This window comes from Micropterus salmoides, unplaced genomic scaffold, assembly GCF_014851395.1.
Source record: "Micropterus salmoides isolate LMB-PRFRI ecotype aquatic unplaced genomic scaffold, ASM1485139v1 Ms_hic_scaffold_11, whole genome shotgun sequence".
Classification (NCBI taxonomy): domain Eukaryota; kingdom Metazoa; phylum Chordata; class Actinopteri; order Centrarchiformes; family Centrarchidae; genus Micropterus; species Micropterus salmoides.
In genome coordinates this window covers 14754454-14773241 of record NW_024040152.1, presented here as the reverse complement: position 1 = coordinate 14773241, position 18788 = coordinate 14754454, and the positions used below count along the sequence as shown (strand labels likewise).

Below are 18788 nucleotides of genomic sequence, written 5' to 3'. Positions count from 1 at the left end.
GGTGGGATGCGTGTGATCTGTGGGATCAGTTGCACATTGTAGCTGCACCTGGATCTGCAGTATTTTACAGCTTCTACAGTTATAACGCGGGCAGTGCAAACTGATCACACTGGATTACAGGGTGTGTGTGTGTGTGTGTCGGAAGGGGAAGATGTCCTCTCTTCCAGGATCTCTTCCTCTGGCTCCTCTCCGGCCCCTGCCTCCTCTCAGGGAGGGGTTTTTCCGATCTCTATGCCCATTTTGTCTATTTCTGTCTGCCAGGGTATTCAGGCTGGTGTGTATCCCTTACACATACGCCGCACATTCCCCTTCTCTTTCTCGTTATCTCAAGACTCTCCATGCTGGATCTAGTTTTATCCTTGTCCCAAGTCTCAGTTGTCAGGGGTGTTTCTCCTTCTCTTCCCTCTCTTCTGGTCCCTTCTCTCCTATCTGGCATGTTGTTTTCCCGAGACGCCCAAGAAACTGTGATTTCTGTGACTTGGTGCTTTTTGTTTCATAGTGATTGTCAGTGTTTCCTCTCGGTTACAGCTGTACGGTGAGTACAGGGAGCAGCTGGGAAACTTTGCCCAGCGGGAGGCTGCTCGTTTGCTGACAGAGAGACAATGGAGGAGACAGGCAGGGGAAAACACCACAGCCACCGCCCGCAGAGGGCATGGCCGGCGGCATCATCAACATCACCACCCTGTGACCTTGGAGTCGCATCACAGTCACGCCTCTTCCACCAAAAAGCCTCGTCCCTACTCCAAATGCCAAGGTGACCTGCAGGAATGTGGAGTTATTCTATTCAAACAAACAAAATTCAGATTCGAAGAATATGCAAACTGCGATGACACTTTCCATGGTCATGCTTTAGTGGTTGCCATGACATCTCATGTGGTAACCAGGCAACAGGCATGGAAATAAACAAAATACTTTTACTCCGACTAAGTACAATTTTAAGGCACCTGCACTTAACTTTATTTTGTGAACCCTCGTACTTTTATCAGATTACATTCTAGAGGGAGCAGCATTTATCTGATGGCTTCAGTTACTGGTTACTTTGCACATTATGATTTTACATGCAACATGATGAGCTTGTAAAATATGATGCACTACTATAGTTTAGTTAGGCTGCCACGCCGAACATGAGGCAGTTGGACTTACATACTGAGGTCACAAGTCCCTAATGTGCCCCACACATGTTTTATTCATCATTCAGATGTTCACTTATATTTTCTGTAGGCTACATTATATTGCCCAATACACAAAGCTCTAAATGCTGTTTCAAAGCCTTATCCACCCTGCAGAAAATAAAAATACAGAATGCTCACTGTTTACCTCTTTATTATTGTTGACCTAAAAGTAATCAAATTTGAATATATCAAGTCTAAAACATCCTGGAGTCGGCATATAAAACACCAAACGTGTCGTAGAAAGTAAACTTTTGCTAAACTGTTGCTAAAAATGATAAATTCCCAGATTTACTCAAGTAGCCTACTGTACTTAAGTACAAATTGAAGGTACTTGTAATTTACTTGAGTGTTTTTATTTCATACTTCCATTTCAGTACATTTCAGTGGGAAATGTACTTTTTTACTCCACTCTATTTATTTGACAGCTATATTTACTTTTCAAACTAAGATTTGACATGCATACTCATACACATCAAATAACACAACATGTAAGTGCTGATGATGATTTGATGATGTTATAGATTTAACTACCCACCACAAGCACATAAAAGGGTTAATGTTATGTTAATTTCTGCATTGTGTTTTATTTTTAAACCTTTAACTTATTTTCCCTAATATGATTTTCAATGCAGAACTTTTAATTGAGTATTTTCACAGTGTTGTATTGCTTCTTTAAGTAAAAGATCTGAATACGTCCTCTACCACTGACCTCAGTGTCCTCAATAGTACCAGCCTACCAACCACTAACTAAAAATTTGTTGTTAATTACAAAGGCTGGACCTAATATTGTGAACACCTGTACCATCTAATGCAAACCTGATACAATTACTACTTTATTGTTCATGTACAGTACTGTTTCATTTATGTCGACACCGTGTCAGGTTGATTCAACTCTGGTGTTCATGCTAGTTTGTCAGCCACCCCATGAAAATATTTTTCATTACTGATACCTTGTTTGAGGATTGGATTGCATTACGTTGCACAGGTAAACTCAAAGGGGTACTCTACTGATTTTCCACAGTCAATTTACTAGTCATATGGAGTACTACAAAGGCTGTGCAGGTGCTAGATAATGTTTGAAAGAGCTTTGTCAAGTATGAAAAAATTACCCCACTATTACTCACTAAAACATCTTTAAGAACAATTTTTACACTGAAATGAGATGCTACTTTTATCTCAGTAAATGATGCAAACACTTTAATGTAGGCTATGAGTAAAATAGCCTTTTTTGTGATATCTTTGTGTTTTTCTTTGAAGAAAACCTTTTTCCAGAGAATGCACACACATCGATAAATTGTAAATGTCGATAAACCACAAACCATTCAGATCATACTGCACTGACAAGTACCTCCATGATGAGCTATAGCATCATCACTGTACCCGTCATCACACTGAATGATTCCCTCTTGGGCATTGTTTCAATAACTAACTGTCAGTGATTAAATCAAATGAGAAATGGATTCAAGAGGAATCATTCATTTTATCTCGCTGTCCTAGATTGTTTGGCTCGTGTGCGGCGGTACATAGTGACCAAGATGGGGGAGGACTGGATATTCCTGGTTCTTCTGGGACTGACAATGGCTCTGGTCAGCTGGAGTATGGACTACGCCAGTGCCAAGAGCCTGCAAGGTAACACAGGCAACAGTTATAGAGAAAATTACTGTCAAGTTTGCAGTTGGATGAACCACGATTTTGCTTTATTCTGTCTTTAATAATTCATTTTATGCTTGTGTGTAGTGCACCTTTTCTGCCCTCTTTTCTCTTTCTATTTCTGTCGTTTTTCTGTCTTCAGTTTATAAGTGGATACATGGTGAGCTTAAGGGCAATGTGCCACTCCAGTACCTTGCCTGGGTTACCTATCCCATGATCCTTGTCATGTTCGCCTCACTCTTCTGTCACCTGGTTTCTCCACAGGCCATCGGTAAGCTCTCCATCACCTGTCAGCCTCTTTTATCCTCTCTCAGCACCTGTTTGTTTTTTACCTACTTTTGTCTGTTTTCCTGTTTTGGGTTAGTAGCATTTTAACCACTCTTTCTTATTTACAGCCCTCACCACCCTTTCACACGGATGTCTTGTCTCCTTCTCCATCTTTCCTCTGTTTGTTTCTTTTTACAGGTTCTGGTATTCCCGAGCTGAAAACCATCCTGAGAGGTGTAGTGCTGAAGGAGTATCTGACACTCAAAGCCTTCATAGCAAAAGTCGTCGGACTGACTGCTGGCCTGGGCAGTGGGATGCCAGTGGGCAAAGAAGTAAACAAACCCCAACTCTCATCTCGTTAATATACTTTTTCTCTGTATCTATCACCATCCATTGATCCAGCATCACCCTCCTTCCTCTCCTTTTTCTTTCTCCATCACTCTATCTGTTCTTTCTCCAAGCTTAGGAGATAATAAATCATCTTCTGTCATCTCTCCTCTCATGGGATTGAAGCAAATTATTCAAGTCCTCAGCAAAGGAGTACATTCATTTTCCCCATTACAGTAGCAGGTCAACTGTCGTATCTAGCAATTACAGGCTGCAGTGATTTATCTGTTCTGATATAACATGTCCCAGTTTAGACTTCCTGTTTTACAAACAATAGTCTCTGTTGATAACATGACGTGTTGCTCATCTGTGTCAGTAATTTCCTCCCGTCACCTCTAGGGTCCATTTGTTCACATTGCCAGTATCTGTGCCGCAGTGCTGAGTCGATTCATGTCCATCTTCTCCGGAGTCTATGAGGTAAGCCGAGGCCCTGACCAAAACTACAATGCCCACAAGCCTCATCTCCTCACTGACCACAGTAAATTCACTAATGGACATGTGGAATGCAGTTATTCCATCATAATATGCTTTGTTGTTGTCTTGAGTTGTAATTACAGGGTTCCCACAGGTGCTTAAAATCTTTATTTTCTGATTTAATTAATTGTTTAGATTTTTAGCCGTGCCAGTCACATGGCTCAAGAGATGGCAATGCCTATTAGTCAGTTGGTCAGTCCACCACTTTGCACCAGCCAGAGGTGTCTGAACAACTGTTGGATGCATTTCCATTCGGTTTTATACATATGTTCATTGTCACAAAAGGGTGTAGCCAATCTAATGTATCCTAATGACTTTGGTGACCCTCTGACTTTTCCTTTAGCCCCACTATTAGGTTGACATTTGTGGTTTTGAGTGAAATGTCTCAAAACCTTTTGGATGGATTGTCATGAAATTTGATAATTTGTAATAACATGGCTTTTTATCTAGCGCCATCATCGGGTCAAAATTTTAACATGTCTAATACTTTGGTTTATGACTAAATATTTGTAATACCAAACTGATTACATTCTCATGAGTCTCAGCTGTACTTTCTGTTTAGTACTAATTAGCAAATCTTTCATGCTAACGAGCTAAACTACAATGGTAAATCATAACTGCTAAACATTGGCATGTTAACATTGACTGTTTCAGAGCCGTTTAGCTTCGCGTTTTAAAATGAATGATCTGGAAACGTTACAAAGTCACTAGGAGATGGAGATTTCAACTCAGAGAGTTAGCATTAGCTTTCACTTGCTCGCTACAGCTAATAAAATTTCAGCCAGCTCCAAACTAAACAAAGATGATGAAAATTATATGTGCTAAACATCAGTATGTTAATGTTTTTGTGTGCATGTTAGCATGCTGACTTTAGTATTTAGCTCAGTGAGCTACAGTCTCACAGAGCCAATAACATGATTGTAGAATCTTAGTAATGTTTTGAAAATGGTTGGATAAAAATATTATGCATAGTCCTTCTGTTCTATCAGCACTTGATTTGATTTGACAAATGATTTTACTGTAATTTTTTATTTGACAAGGTCTTAATTACAATTGAGACACCTATGTTCAAGTTTGCCATACATGCCAATTTTGAGTCATTGAAATTCATTGAAGGGTCCATGAATTTGATGTTGAAGAGAAAGTGGGGAACCCTGTGACTGTTGTCTTCTCCCATTTGTCTCTCTCCCACCCAACTCACACCCTCCCCTCCCTGCCCTGTGTCTTTGTTTTGGGCCCCTCACACCTCGTCTGTGTTTGTGCCTCACCGTATTAATAGTGTGATGGTAATGTCTGGCATGTGTATTAACACTGACCTCCCATATCCCTGTCTCCCTCTTTCCCTGCTCTGTCTATCTCCACCTCCCCTCGGCTTTCTCATTCATCCATGCTCGTCTATGCCCCCCCCCCCCCCCCCCCCCGCTTCTGTCTCCACCTTTAAACTTTAACCCCAGAATGGCAACCGTACCCAGGACCTGTTGGTGTGTGCGTGTGCTGTGGGAGTGGCCACCTGTTTTGCTGCTCCTGTGGGAGGCAAGTCCCGCCCTATTCTTCCCCCCAACTCACTCAGGCACTGGACTCTGGTCAGCTTTGTCCTCTCAAAATAACACCAGCAACGCAAACGTTTAACGTGTCAATAATACTGTAGCTTTGGCTGGATCATAAGGTTATACTTTAAAGGAATAGTTAAACATTTTGGGAAAACTTACCGTAAAACTTCAATTAATAGCCGCCTACCCCGTTTACTGGCCTGGTGTGGGAAAACATTTTGACAAATAAACGCAGGTTTCAATTAGATGCCTGGTCTGGTTTTTAAGTTCTTTGGATGTATAAAATCTCTTAAACCCCGCCGGGTCGCCTGCTGTAGCTGCTTCTAAGCTGCTTAGATCGTGCAAATAATGTTTAAACTTTACTGCAGAAAGTAAGATGAGAAGATTGATAGCACTCATAAGTTTGTAAGTTAAATAATAAGATATAGCCATCAGGCAAGTAGCTTAGTTTAGCATAATGACTGAAAGCTGGAAGCAAGCAGTGAGCTTGGCTCTGTCCGAAGATAAAAAAAACTCCACCTATCAGCACCTTTCTTCAGTTTTCTAATTAATGCCGCATTCACGTCAGCCTCTGAGATGAGAATCCGAGTCAGCGATATCAGGGATTTCTGAGAATTACAATATCTCTCAATTGGCAAAAAAAAACTACAAAGTCTCAACAAATCGCTGGAAAAATGGCTGCAAGGCCACCATCATTGGCAGTTACACTGGAATAAATTACCATATTAACAAAATAGAATACATTCAGCTAATTTAAAAGGACATTTAAACTGTTTGTATCTGCTTTGGTAATCATCTTCTAATAAAGCATGAAGTGAGCACTCCCACATCGCCACTTTGAGGTTTCTAGGCAGCAGAGACCTGTTGCCTGAGGATGTAGCCAAGAGTTCCAGTAAAACCACAAACTGGATTAAAAAAAATTGTTATCAATTAGAAATTACTGAGCTTTAGAGGTGCTGGTAAGTGAATTTTGTTTTTAACTTCAGACAAAGCCATGCTGCATCCCCCTGCTTCCAGTCTTTGTGCTAAGCTGTGATAATTGACTCTCGGCTATAGCTTCATAGTTTGTGTAAAGACACGACAGTGATATCAATCTTCTCATGTAACTCTCAACAGTAAAATGAATAATTTATTTCCCAAAAATATCAAACCTTTCCTGTGAAGCTGACATCAGAGTAGTGTCCGGCATCAGCGGTGATTAGCAAATTAGCTTGCCTGCAAAAACTGTATTGTACATGAGCCTTGAATTATAAGGTTCTTTCTGCTATCAGACTTTTTCTGAAGTAGTGAGCTTCAAAGATTTCAGCATCCTAACCCCATTTTAACAAGTCACAGATAACAAAATATATATTCTTATATTGTATAGAAAATAATGTCGCACAGACCATAAAAGACTCATAAAAACTTACATAGGAGCTCATAAGGTCACGAATAATCAATGGAAATATTTTACGCTAACCTTAATTTTCGGTCTGCAATCAGCTGCTGGACGATGTGACAACTCACACATGTTACCTGATTGCTTATTTACCTCCACTAAGTCTGATTACTCTCACTTGCATGTGCATTTTCTGCTTTATTTCCTGTTGATGTGACTTCCCCCCCCCCTTCGTTGTCATTTTTTTACCAATCTTCAGTGAGCATTATTTATTCACTTTATTCCATTTTGCTTCCCCTCTTGTCAATTCTTCCCCTGTGGTTCCCTATCCTGTCCTCTCCACCTTGATCTTTTATTCTCTCTTTCACCAACTCCCTCTCCTGTCTTTCTGTCTACGCTCTCGTTCCTCTTCACCTTCATTTTCCCCCTTCATCATCTCACCCCTTTCATCCCTCATTGTCTCTCTCACACCTTTATTTCCCTCTTGTTTTTTTCCCTCTCCCTCTCTGTTTTCTGTGTCAGTAGAACCCTTATGGTTACACAGATATTCTGACTGTTGGCTGTGCCGTGGGAGTGGGATGCTGTTTCGGCACTCCACTAGGAGGTACTGTACAACTTGCACATGGCCTCATACAACCAAAACTACTGCACCAAACATCCCCATGTACTGGATCAGTACTGTACTGAGGCTGTACCAAATGGAATGTGTCAGTAGCACAGGGTATAAGAACAAAGATATTTCCTAGTTTAATTAATAATTCTGCTTATTTTATTCTTCATTTTATTACCTCAAATATCTTGTACAGGTGCTTGTCTTAAGACGACATTTAAGAGTATAGCCTGATCATACCAAAAGACCAATGCCAATATTAATATTTGAGTGTTCCATTAATGATATATCACCTGATAATCATTTATTTACATACATTCACAACATAGACAAACTTTTGAAACATATGTTTGGTTTTTCTGTAATGCAATTTCTTGTCACTTTTTGGCTGACATTACATTAATAGATATTATTATGTCCAAAATAAGCTATGAATATATCAGCCCGGCCAATTTATCCATCTAACTCTTGTTTAAATCTTGTTTCTACTGGCTTCCAGTGGTTCAGCTTCTCACTTTGCTCTAGTGATGTACATGTGTACACCAGAACCATCACCATACTCAACCATCACAGTTGAGTATGGTTACAGGTACAACAAAGCAGACGTTTGAACATTGATGACAGTGATATCACAGGGTCCTGGGGTACACATTTACATCACTACAGCAAGGTGAGTCTGGAAAGTCATTGCTTTTCAGCCTTGAGTTTAGTTACTCTTTGTACACTGATGCACTGAGAGGTTTGACATACTTTGTTAAATGGAAAAAGAGTTTTTAAAGAGAAAAAAGTGTTTGTATTCGTCAAAATAAGGTGTCTAGCACAGTATAGATTGGATTTGGTATTGAAAGTCAGCTATTGTATCAGCAAAGGTTTAAAAAAAAATCAAATGATACTCAGCCTTCTCTCCCTGTTCACTTCTTGCCTCATTGCTTTGAGAGCTGTAAAAAGTGAGTGAGCCAGCCCCTGCTCCTCTTCTTAACCTCAACTCCTCATGACACCTAAGTTTGTTACTAGTATAGGAAAATTACAATGAGTTGGGCAAAAAAGAATGCAACTGTTCTAACCCCTGACTGGTTTCTGGGAAGAGAATATCTAAATAGACATAACAACCCTCCTGCTACACCTTTTTATGTTCATCTTAACAGCAGAGGCATTGTCCATCAGTCAACAGAACATTAATCGTAAGTCATTTTATAATTAATAACGCTAAAAATTATTTGGTTCCATTATCTTAAATGTGAGTATTTGCTGCTGTTTACTGTGATGGACGATGAATAACCTGTGGGAACTGGACTGTTGGTCAGACAAAACAAGACATTTGAATATATGTATACTATTTGTATACAGACACTATTCAATCCTGACAGTAATTGGTCGATTACACGATCATGAATGTAATCGTTAGTTGCAGCTCTGCTCAATTTCTATCAATGTGCAAAAATCTGCAAAACATCCCTCACTATACATTTGCCAAAAGCACATTAATAGTTAGTCCTTTAATATTATTTATTCCATCTTTGTCTTCTGTTCAGCTGTTTTCATCTTGTTTCTGATGGCTCTGATGTTTATTTTATTGCTTCACATGCTGATTATGCCCCCGTGTGTGTTTGGTTGTGTTATAGTTTGTGTATTCACTCACTGTGGTTCTCCTGTTGTGTATAATTACACCCTCAGCCTCAAGTGTTTTTGGACTCATTCTGCTTATTTACAGTAGTTAATTTCTGTCTCCTCTCTCTCTCTCTCTCTCTCTCTCTCTCTCTGTCTCCCTTCTCTCTTTCTCTCTTTCTCTCTTTCACTCACCCTCCTCTCCTACTCATCCTCTCTCATTTCTCACACTTTCCTTCCTCATTTTTCCTCCCCTCTTTAATCCATTCTCTCCCTCTGTCCTCCCTCCTCTCTCTCTCTGTCCACCACCAGGGGTGTTGTTCAGTATTGAGGTCACGTCTACCTACTTTGCAGTGAGGAATTACTGGCGGGGATATTTTGCTGCCACTTTCAGCGCCTTCATATTCAGGGTGCTCTCCGTTTGGAACAAGGATGCTGGTGAGAAGCACTCACACACACACACACACACACACACATTTGTGAAAGACTGCCGAGGTGGCATTAAATGGAAAGTAGCTGAATATGATGGCTATGTAATATTTTAGTCTTTAGATAAACCAGAACCTTTTCGAGTCATCACCTACAGTATACTGTATCTACAGTATATTCACAATCCACCAGCCCTGTAGAATTACTCACAACTTGGTGAACATAGTTAAACATCAGAGAGCCCGATATTTCCCTCAGGGGTTGGTGGAAACCAAAAACAGAGCTAAAAGAGAGTGAATATTGGACTTAAATTCATCATGTGAACACGACTCTAATTGAATGCTATTGTTGCTCCGTGTCTGTTGGATGTGTAAATAAGCAACATGCTCGCCATATTTAACTTGAATCCACTGGCCTAACCCTCTAACCCCTTTTGTTATTTTTACGTTTTTACATTGTGAATGCTGCAAAATATTATTATGAAAACACCCTTCTTGGGCTTTTTCTCCTCCTCCTGTCACACCATAATCAATTATATTTTTATTTACTTTCTTTGATTTGAACTTGTGCAAATAACTTAAACTCAAACTCAAGATATTGTGCACAGAAATGAGCGATTGGTGTTTGTAATTTTCTTTGTTAGTTTTTTACTAACAAGTTACTTTCTTTGTTTCTCTCAGTCACAATTACAGCTCTCTTCAAAACTAACTTTCGGATGGATTTCCCCTTTGACCTCCAGGAGCTACCTGCATTTGCAGTAATAGGGTGAGGATATTTATGAATACATGATTAAGTAAATTTAATTTCTTAATATATCCATCTAAAGAAACCTCATTTCTTGACTGGCTACTCTCTGCTGTGTCAGAAGAGACACCTTTTGTGCTGTGTCAGCAACCATAGCTTTCCTACGCTTTTTTGTATCTAATTTGGTCTGTTATAGATACCAGTGATGCATACTCCCCAATACATATAGTGTCCATACAGTATCTAATAGTTTTCTCAAACCTTGTGTGAAGTGAGTAGTAAGAAACTTTTTTTCTCCTCATGTTTTAGGATCTCGTGTGGCTTCCTGGGGGCGTTCTTCGTCTACCTGAACAGACAGGTGGTTCTCTTCATGAGAAGACCGACAGCGCTCACACGCTTCCTAACCAAACAGTGAGATCCCAACACACAAACACGACCATGCACTCCCTTCTGTGTTGGATTAATGTAGCACCCGGCTCTTAATCCATGGTGATTCTGCTAGCAGACACTTTTCCAAGGAACTCGCACTATTTGCACATTCAAACCCAATTCCTCTTAATGTATCTCAGCTCCACTCTTTCAAACTCATCAGTCTCACAACGGTGGCCAGGACAGCAGCAAAACCTTAACAACCTTTCAGCCAGTTATTCACTCAATGTGAAGATTAACTTATCCTCTGAGACTCAGCAGTCAGGGAACATTAGTTTCCACCATTAGAGAGAGGCGAACATCAGAACCAGGAATGCCGTGCAATCAGTGATGGTACTGAGACAGTTATTTTGCCATGTTGTAGATCTCTGAGAATACAGTGGGCTTCCTGTTAATGTCTGTGTGTGTGTGTGTGTGTGTGTGTGTGTGTGTGTGTGTGTGTGTGTGTGTGTGTGTGTTCCCAGTCGATTGATCTATCCAGGTGCAGTGACACTGATTATCTCCACCTTCACGTTTCCTCCTGGGTTCGGACAGTTTATGGCCGGAGAGGTTAGACTGATAAATCTCTAACTTCTTTTTGAAGTGTGTGCATTAATATTTATGATATTTTTGAAAAAGGAGCTTAGTGTGATTTTGTCATGTTATGATGTATATGGAAGCAAAGAAAGGACGTAATAATCTGAATTTTATAAGCAACTTAAAGGGGCACTCCACCAATTTTACACATTGAAGTCTGTTTACAGGTTTTGAGGAGTACTTTGTGGTTCCACAGGGAGCTGCAAGAAGTCTGATCAATTGCAAGTGATGTCACTTAAGACAACTTTGATTAGGGTGACAACTATAAGATTGAAATTGTGTAGTGATTGTGATTGTGTAGTTAAAGAAGTGAGCTTACCAGACCTCTGTAGTCCGCTCAAAGCTACATTAGCTGCTACTAGCATACTGTCAGTGCTCAGTTTGCATTGTGGGTAATGTAATGGCCAGCTTTTGGAAGAAGAATGCATGGAATAAAAATGACCTCGGGTTCCTGCAGCAATTTTGATCCTTTTTATTCAACTGTCCATCATGAGTTTGACGATGTGACAGGAGTACAGTGCTAAATCAATGGAGTACTCTTTCAGTGCTTTCAGACTTAATATGAAATTTGTATTACAATTTATGTGGTTTGAATCCCCCTCTTCGAGGTCATTTCAAATTTCAATGACATAGATTCTCAGTTGCGATCCTTGGTAGCCCTTAGTAGAATTTTTTATGTTGAATTAACCAAAAATTACAAACAAAAAAATTTAATTAAATAAATATTGGTCACTTGCATTTTCTGCCTGAATATGTGATACCTCTAAACAAATCAATAAAGTCATGTGTTTGAAATTGTACCACCTGTTTCCAAAAATTACCACTACTACAATACCTAGATTAAATTTCCCAATTAGGTGTTCAGTTGCTCACATGATTCAAATCTATACAACTGTTTTTGCTTCCATAGCTGTAAATGTATTTTTTATTATACATTTACACTGTATACTTCAAAAAATCTGTATGTATTTTGTATTTGTACAACTATTCAGATTTTTGATAATGTACATATACTGTATGTGTTGTATATTTTTTGTCAGACCACTTGACTATGATGCCCACAGGATGTAATCAGGTTTGTGTTTATATGTAACTTGTAATTTTTTCATGTTGGCCATTTCTGTGACCTGGTGGAGGCAAATCGTTGCCATTTTGCAGTATGGTTTCAGGAGCTTTCTCCTTGAATCTGTTATCCTGCACCCCACTGTAAGACATGTGCACACAACTGCCTTTTTGAAAAACTTAAATTGTTTATGCTTTAAATTGGCAGCTGATGCCCCGGGAGTGCATCAACTCCCTTTTTGATAATTTCACCTGGACCAAAATCCAAGGATCTCCTGCTCCGCCCGGGCTTGGTCGCTCGTCTGCATGGCTCCATCCACATGTCAGCGTCTTCGTCATCCTCCTCCTCTTCTGTGTCATGAAGGTATCTCTCCCTCTTGCTGTGCGCAGTATATGTTGCCTTGAAATACATGTTATAGCATGATAAACCTTTGGGATTGGTCTCGATCTTACCGTGATCCTGTTTTTGTGCTGCAGTTCTGGATGTCAGCAGTTTCCACCACAATGCCCATCCCCTCGGGCGCCTTTATGCCAGTGTTCATATTAGGTAAGAGGATTTTGTAATGTGAGTGCAGTATCTCCTGCTGAGTTTCACTTCAATTTGTCTTTACCAGCGTGTCTTATCTCTTTCCTCAAGGAGCTGCTTTCGGTCGCCTCATAGGGGAGATCATGGCTACTCTTTTCCCAAATGGAATCCTGTTTGATGGGATAGTGTACCGTATCCTGCCGGGAGGTTACGCTGTCATTGGTCAGTCTACTAACCTTAGTGATGTACTCAGGTTACCATAGGCCTTGAGATGTATTGAAGACTTGTTGATTTGAGAAAAAATTAATAATGCATAATTTAAATATGGCACCCATATTTATGACCTCTGTCTGTCCTGGCATTTAAACTTCTCTTCCGCCAGTTCAAATATTCATTCAGCACCAGTTTAGAAACAGTTTCACCATTTCCATTTGACTTACTAGCATCTTTGGTCTAAATGAGGCCCTCTACTGTTGATTGATCTATACTGATTTTTGTGTTGCAACCCTGCAAACATATGGATCTTATTAATGGATTTCTTTCTTTACACATTGATTTCTGCCCCCTCACAACATAGTTAAACTCTCCATTTAAAGTGTTTCTGCATTATAAAAAGTATAACATTTCAAGCCCAATCTGGATCTTTGTCAGTCACAGAGGAATCAGATGGAGGGATAGATAACCACATACCCTCCCCTCTGCTTTCTACCAGGTGCGGCGGCGATGACGGGAGCCGTCACACATACGGTTTCCACTGCAGTAATCTGCTTCGAGCTGACTGGTCAAATCTCCCACATCCTGCCCATGATGGTGGCGGTCATCCTAGCAAACATGGTGGCCCAGGGTCTGCAACCTTCTCTTTACGACTCCATCATCCAGGTGAAGAAGCTACCCTACTTGCCTGAGTTGGCCCTCGGGCACATAAGGTAACTTTAAAACAGTTAAGAACTACTGTTTTGTGTGTTTATGGTTTCCATAGAGCTGTCACTGTAAGACAAAAGGTATTTGTTGTGTAAGTATCTCTGCATCTCCAGCAAATACAACATCTTTGTGGAGGACATCATGGTCCGCAAAGTGAAGTTCCTGTCTTCTCAATCCTCCTTTCGGGAATTGAGCCATCTGCTAGAGACCACAACTCTGAAAACCATCCCCCTGGTCGACTCTAAGGGTAGGGTGACTTACATAATCATATTGGTTCTTAATGCTTCTGTCTTGCCCCATATATGGGTGAGTTAGATTAGAATACATTGATACCACTCAGGTCTGTCAGCTAAATGTGAAGATGCCAAGAGAAGGTTAGCTTATCTTAGCTTAGCTTCTAAAGCTTAGCTTACTGTAAAGACTGGAAGCGGGGAACAGCTAGCATGGCTGTGTTCAAAATTGCCTACCATCATCATTACTGCTCCCAGCCAAGAACTTTTGTACAGATTAAACAAACAAGATATAATGTGTTAGTGAGCTTCAGTGATATTTTTGTTAATCTTTGGACAGAGCCAATTTAGATGGCTCCCCCTGTTTCCAGCCTGTTTGCTATGCTAAGCTAAACCTCTGCTGTCTGTAGCTCCAAATTAAGTTTACAGACATGAGAGTGGTAGGCGATCTTCTCACCTCACATACCAGCAGGAAACAAACCATTCCTTTAACACTTCTGTCTGCAGAATCCATGATCCTTCTGGGCTCCATTGAGAGGACAGAGCTTCAGGCCATCTTTGACTGGTGGCTCTCAACAGAGAGGCGAGTCTTTGAAAGAGGTCAGAGCTCACCAGGCCAGGGCTCCAAAGTCAGCTGGGAGTCCTTCACCTTCGTAGACGAAGAGGGCATAGTGGAGAGTGCAGACAAGGTAGAAAAAACCATCCATAAATCAACAGACAGGAAGTAGTTTCACTTGTTATTTTAAAAATATATGACGCAGTTACTGACCATTATGTGCCTGCAGACTGCTCCAATGCAAGTGGAAGAATGTAACGGACCCATGCCATCTCCAAAACTTCAGGAGCCCTCCACCAACCACACAGGCTCAGGTAACGTGACATTTCCACTGCACATAAAGACAAGTCCACCCATCAAACGTCGCTTCCTCTCTCCTCTTACATGCCATGCCATGTCCTCAGACAAGCGCAGGCTGCCGTCTGTCAGGAGGACCCTTCAGAGACTCTTCTCCTCCACGCCCTCGTCAGGCCAGACTGAAACGCAGGTACGCTGCTACGATCAGCCTCACATGCTCATCACTGCGCATCACTCATCTGCTGTCGAGTTGGCAGTGACAGCTCAGACAGGGGCATCAGTCCAATATGGCAGCTCAAGCCAACCTCGCTAACGTGATGGGAGGAGCATGACATGATGCATACATAAAGGAGTTGACATGTTGTGCAGTGGACGATGACATGAAACCACCAGGGGTTATCTAATCAATCTATACAGCTTTTCAGACTGCCCATGCATATGTCCTTCACTCTTTCTCTCCCACTCTCTCCTCAGGAGACCACAACCCCTCCACTGACTGACACCATGTCCCCAGAGGAGGTACTTTACCTTATTGATTCAGCATTCACACAGCCAACAACGAGACAATCAAACCATCCAAATCGATAATTAGAAACTCTGTATACTCTCCATCTCTCTGCCTTATGATTGGCTGATGCAGATCAAAGCCTGGGAAGAGGAAGAGCTTGACAAACCGGTGGATATGGAGCAGATACGTATAGACCCCTCCCCGTTTCAGCTGGTGGAAAGAACGTCTCTGCACAAGGTAACCACAGCAATACCTGGGCGACATGTCATCAACATCATGTATAAGTCCATTTCAAAATACCATTTCTTATTTCCAAGCAGCAGATTTTACATTAATAGTTCATTTACAGTTCATAGTCCTGTTCATAGTCCTTGTGGTGTCGTGATAACTTTTGAGATTTGTAAATAATTGCAAGCTATCCGTGTAGTTTTTTGCCGCCTAATAAGCCTTTAACTGCATACATCTGTTACTCCAATTGGATTTCCTGGATTGTGTTGCATTGTCTCTCTGTCTTTAAAAACTCGTTCCTACTAATGCAGCCCTCTGTGCTGTTTCAAAGCGGACTGTTTTATGGTCTGAATCGACGCGTAGAGGTGCTTATGGAGGTGGATTTTGTTACCTTCAGGCAAGCTGTTTGCCCCCATTTCCTGTCTTTATGCTAAGATAAGCTAACTGTCTCCTGGCCGGCGTTTTACATCTAGCATACAGACAGAGTGGTATCAATCTTTTCATCTAACATCTAACAAAGTGAATAAATGTATTTCCCAGAATTGTCAGTTCCTTTTAATCACAAGACAAAGTGCTTTTTTACACTCATACTTATTTGTATGATTGAACTTGTCTTTGTTCTGTTTGTACTCTTTTCTTCGAGCCTGAGGGGCCTGTAAAAACTGTTGAATAATGTCTTCTGTGGCACTAGAGGGAGCTTTCCAAAGTCTACGAAAATAACTTATCTTAGCTTAATCTTAGAGACGGTACGCATTTTAACAGAAAGCTAAAGTAAAGATAAAGAACATCAGCAGGGAGAGTCTAATGGAAGATTTGCATCATGGGAAATGTAGGATATAGTGATTTTGGAACTTGACCCATACAAGACACTACAAGTCAGGATTTGACCATTTAAAAAAAAATTCTGTCTCCTGTGAGTCCCCCAACGTAAGGAATTGCAATACTTGATCACAGGAGTATTCATTTAAAGCTTTTTTAAATGTTTTCCGGATGACAGTAAGTGAGGACAAACAGCTAGCTGCAGCTTATTCTCTGCCCATACAACCATAAATCTTTGAATCCTGAATCTTGAATTTCACGCTGTGATTCATGCAGTGTAGCAAACCCATATCTTTTCACTTTTACTTGTTTACAAGGAGCAGTGCAGCCATGCGAGCAGAGTACTGTCACACTACAATACATTTAACACTGACTGGATCATGTCCTCCTCTCTCTCATTACTCAGACCCACACTCTGTTCTCTCTGCTGGGTCTCAGTCACGCCTATGTCACCAGTATTGGAAAGCTGGTGGGTGTCGTGGCACTGAAAGAGGTAAAGTCACATATTTTTCTTTATCTGCATGTTGTTGTCACCTCTCTTGGTTTGGATCCTGTAATGCGGCATGACAGCGATATGTGATGATCTCACATTGTGGGCAGTTGTTCTGTCACAGGGTGCATCATGTTTTACGCTTTGATTCATGCGGTTATTCAATTAACCGCCCTCATCTCCCTGGATGTTCTCTTGAGTAATACAACATTGTCACTTCAACACGAGTCTGTGCCTTATGTGTTCTCTCTTCTAACAGTTACAGAAAGCTATAGAGGGCTCAACTCGCAGCGGGGTGAGGCTTCGTCCCCCTCTGGCAAGCTTCAGAGACGCCAGCAGGAAAACCAAGAAGCACCAGCCTCCCTCATCCACTCCTTCCTCCCCCACTCGGGACAGAGACTTGTGGGGGGAGGGGAGCAGGAGGGAGGGGGAGCAAGTGAGAAAGGAGTCCAAGGAGGATTCCCAAGGGAAGGCGTTGTCTTCCAGAGGAGCTCCCGTGTGTGACACTGCTTCCTCCACCCCCAGCAGCGCGGGGTGCACCAACGTCAGCCCTGCCACCACAAGAGGAACTGACAGTCCTTCCCAGGAGCCGGCGTCCCCCTCTACCTCCGCCCCTACCTCACCCTCACCTCCTGCCTCCCTTGTTTCACTCACCAGCCCTGTCCTCACACTATCCTCCCTGCAGGAGGAGAGGGAGAGTGAGGAATCGGACGAGCCCATATAGACCGGGTTTAAGAGGAAAGACTTCTTTTGATTTCACTCCTCTTCCCCAGAGACAGAGCTGCTGTCTGGGTGCAGGAGTTGGGCTCACCTGCAGCCCCTACAGACAATCGGCTCTCAGCGAGCAAGACAAGCTGCTGCACACAAAGCTCCTGAAACTTGTAGTACAGATTTTTTTTCTACTCTTACAACAATCTCACTTTTTCACTCAAAATCTCAGGTCCCTTCCTGTCTCTTTTGAACTGCGGACGGACAAACATGTTCAGTCCTACAAATCACTGATGTTCAATGTCCATCCATAGCTTGGAAATGTATACTGTAGCCGTACGTCATATATATATATGTGTCTGTTAATTACATTAAGTACCTTTGATCAAAAATGAACTGACAGCAATGAGGTAATATAATACTGGTATATATATATATATATAAAATAATTTGACCTAGAGGTCACAGAGATCATGAATTTAAAGTTTACTGATTGACGTTCATTTAAAATGATATCTTACCTTTATCATATTATTGCTGTATGGTAAATATTCAAATCATTATAACCAGTCTGTAATTTTTAAAGTTAATAAATATTAAAATTGCCTACTAGCTTATTTTAATTATTCACAAAAATGATGACTACAAGAAAAACTTACTACAGTCACACTAGCGGCTCTGTCAGGTTGTATTTAGGCACAGCGCCGGTGATTTGAGCTAAATGCTAAAGCCAGCATGCTAACATAATGATGTTTAGCACTAAACACAAAGTACAGCTAAGGCTGATGGGAATGTCATTAGTTTTTCAAGTAGCTGAGATCAGACCGACTTTAGCTGTGGTGAAAAAATGCAGCCTCCTCATTCATTTGAATGGAGCCAGTCCAGCAACACAGTCGGGGCTCCAGCAAAAAAGGTCCCTTTTAAAAAAAGTTGAAACTGGCTCAACTGCCTGACCGCAACGCAATGTCATCCAGTAAGGCATTGCAGTTCCCAATCAAATACATGCAAACCCACATTCCTGGTTACACTGAAACACTGCATTTCTACTGTTTAGCTCGAGATCGTTGCAACAAAAGATAATAGTTGCAGCTGAAAACTTTCTGGAGTTGTGAAATCCTATCTCTGAGTATTATAAACAGCGAAGTGTTTTGGCATCTGATAAGCCTTCAAAT

The 18788-nt window shown here is 41.2% G+C and overlaps 1 protein-coding gene across 1 annotated transcript in view; it reads left to right on the top strand.

The window, feature by feature from the left end:
• Window positions 1-18361, top strand: part of clcn1b (chloride channel, voltage-sensitive 1b) — a 28596-nt gene extending 10235 nt beyond the window's left edge. Inside the window, exons 2-23 of the mRNA XM_038711162.1 lie at window positions 529-754; window positions 2670-2801; window positions 2965-3093; window positions 3288-3421; window positions 3816-3893; window positions 7404-7482; window positions 9406-9531; window positions 10203-10287; window positions 10576-10677; window positions 11160-11244; window positions 12542-12697; window positions 12811-12880; window positions 12971-13081; window positions 13572-13785; window positions 13894-14027; window positions 14518-14699; window positions 14796-14880; window positions 14971-15053; window positions 15338-15382; window positions 15504-15608; window positions 16825-16911; window positions 17168-18361. Of these exons, the coding sequence (XP_038567090.1) occupies window positions 529-754; window positions 2670-2801; window positions 2965-3093; window positions 3288-3421; window positions 3816-3893; window positions 7404-7482; window positions 9406-9531; window positions 10203-10287; window positions 10576-10677; window positions 11160-11244; window positions 12542-12697; window positions 12811-12880; window positions 12971-13081; window positions 13572-13785; window positions 13894-14027; window positions 14518-14699; window positions 14796-14880; window positions 14971-15053; window positions 15338-15382; window positions 15504-15608; window positions 16825-16911; window positions 17168-17632 (2913 nt within the window). The 3' untranslated portion in view covers window positions 17633-18361. The remainder of the gene's footprint in view (window positions 1-528; window positions 755-2669; window positions 2802-2964; window positions 3094-3287; window positions 3422-3815; window positions 3894-7403; window positions 7483-9405; window positions 9532-10202; window positions 10288-10575; window positions 10678-11159; window positions 11245-12541; window positions 12698-12810; window positions 12881-12970; window positions 13082-13571; window positions 13786-13893; window positions 14028-14517; window positions 14700-14795; window positions 14881-14970; window positions 15054-15337; window positions 15383-15503; window positions 15609-16824; window positions 16912-17167) is intronic.
• The last annotated feature ends 427 nt before the right edge of the window (window positions 18362-18788 follow it).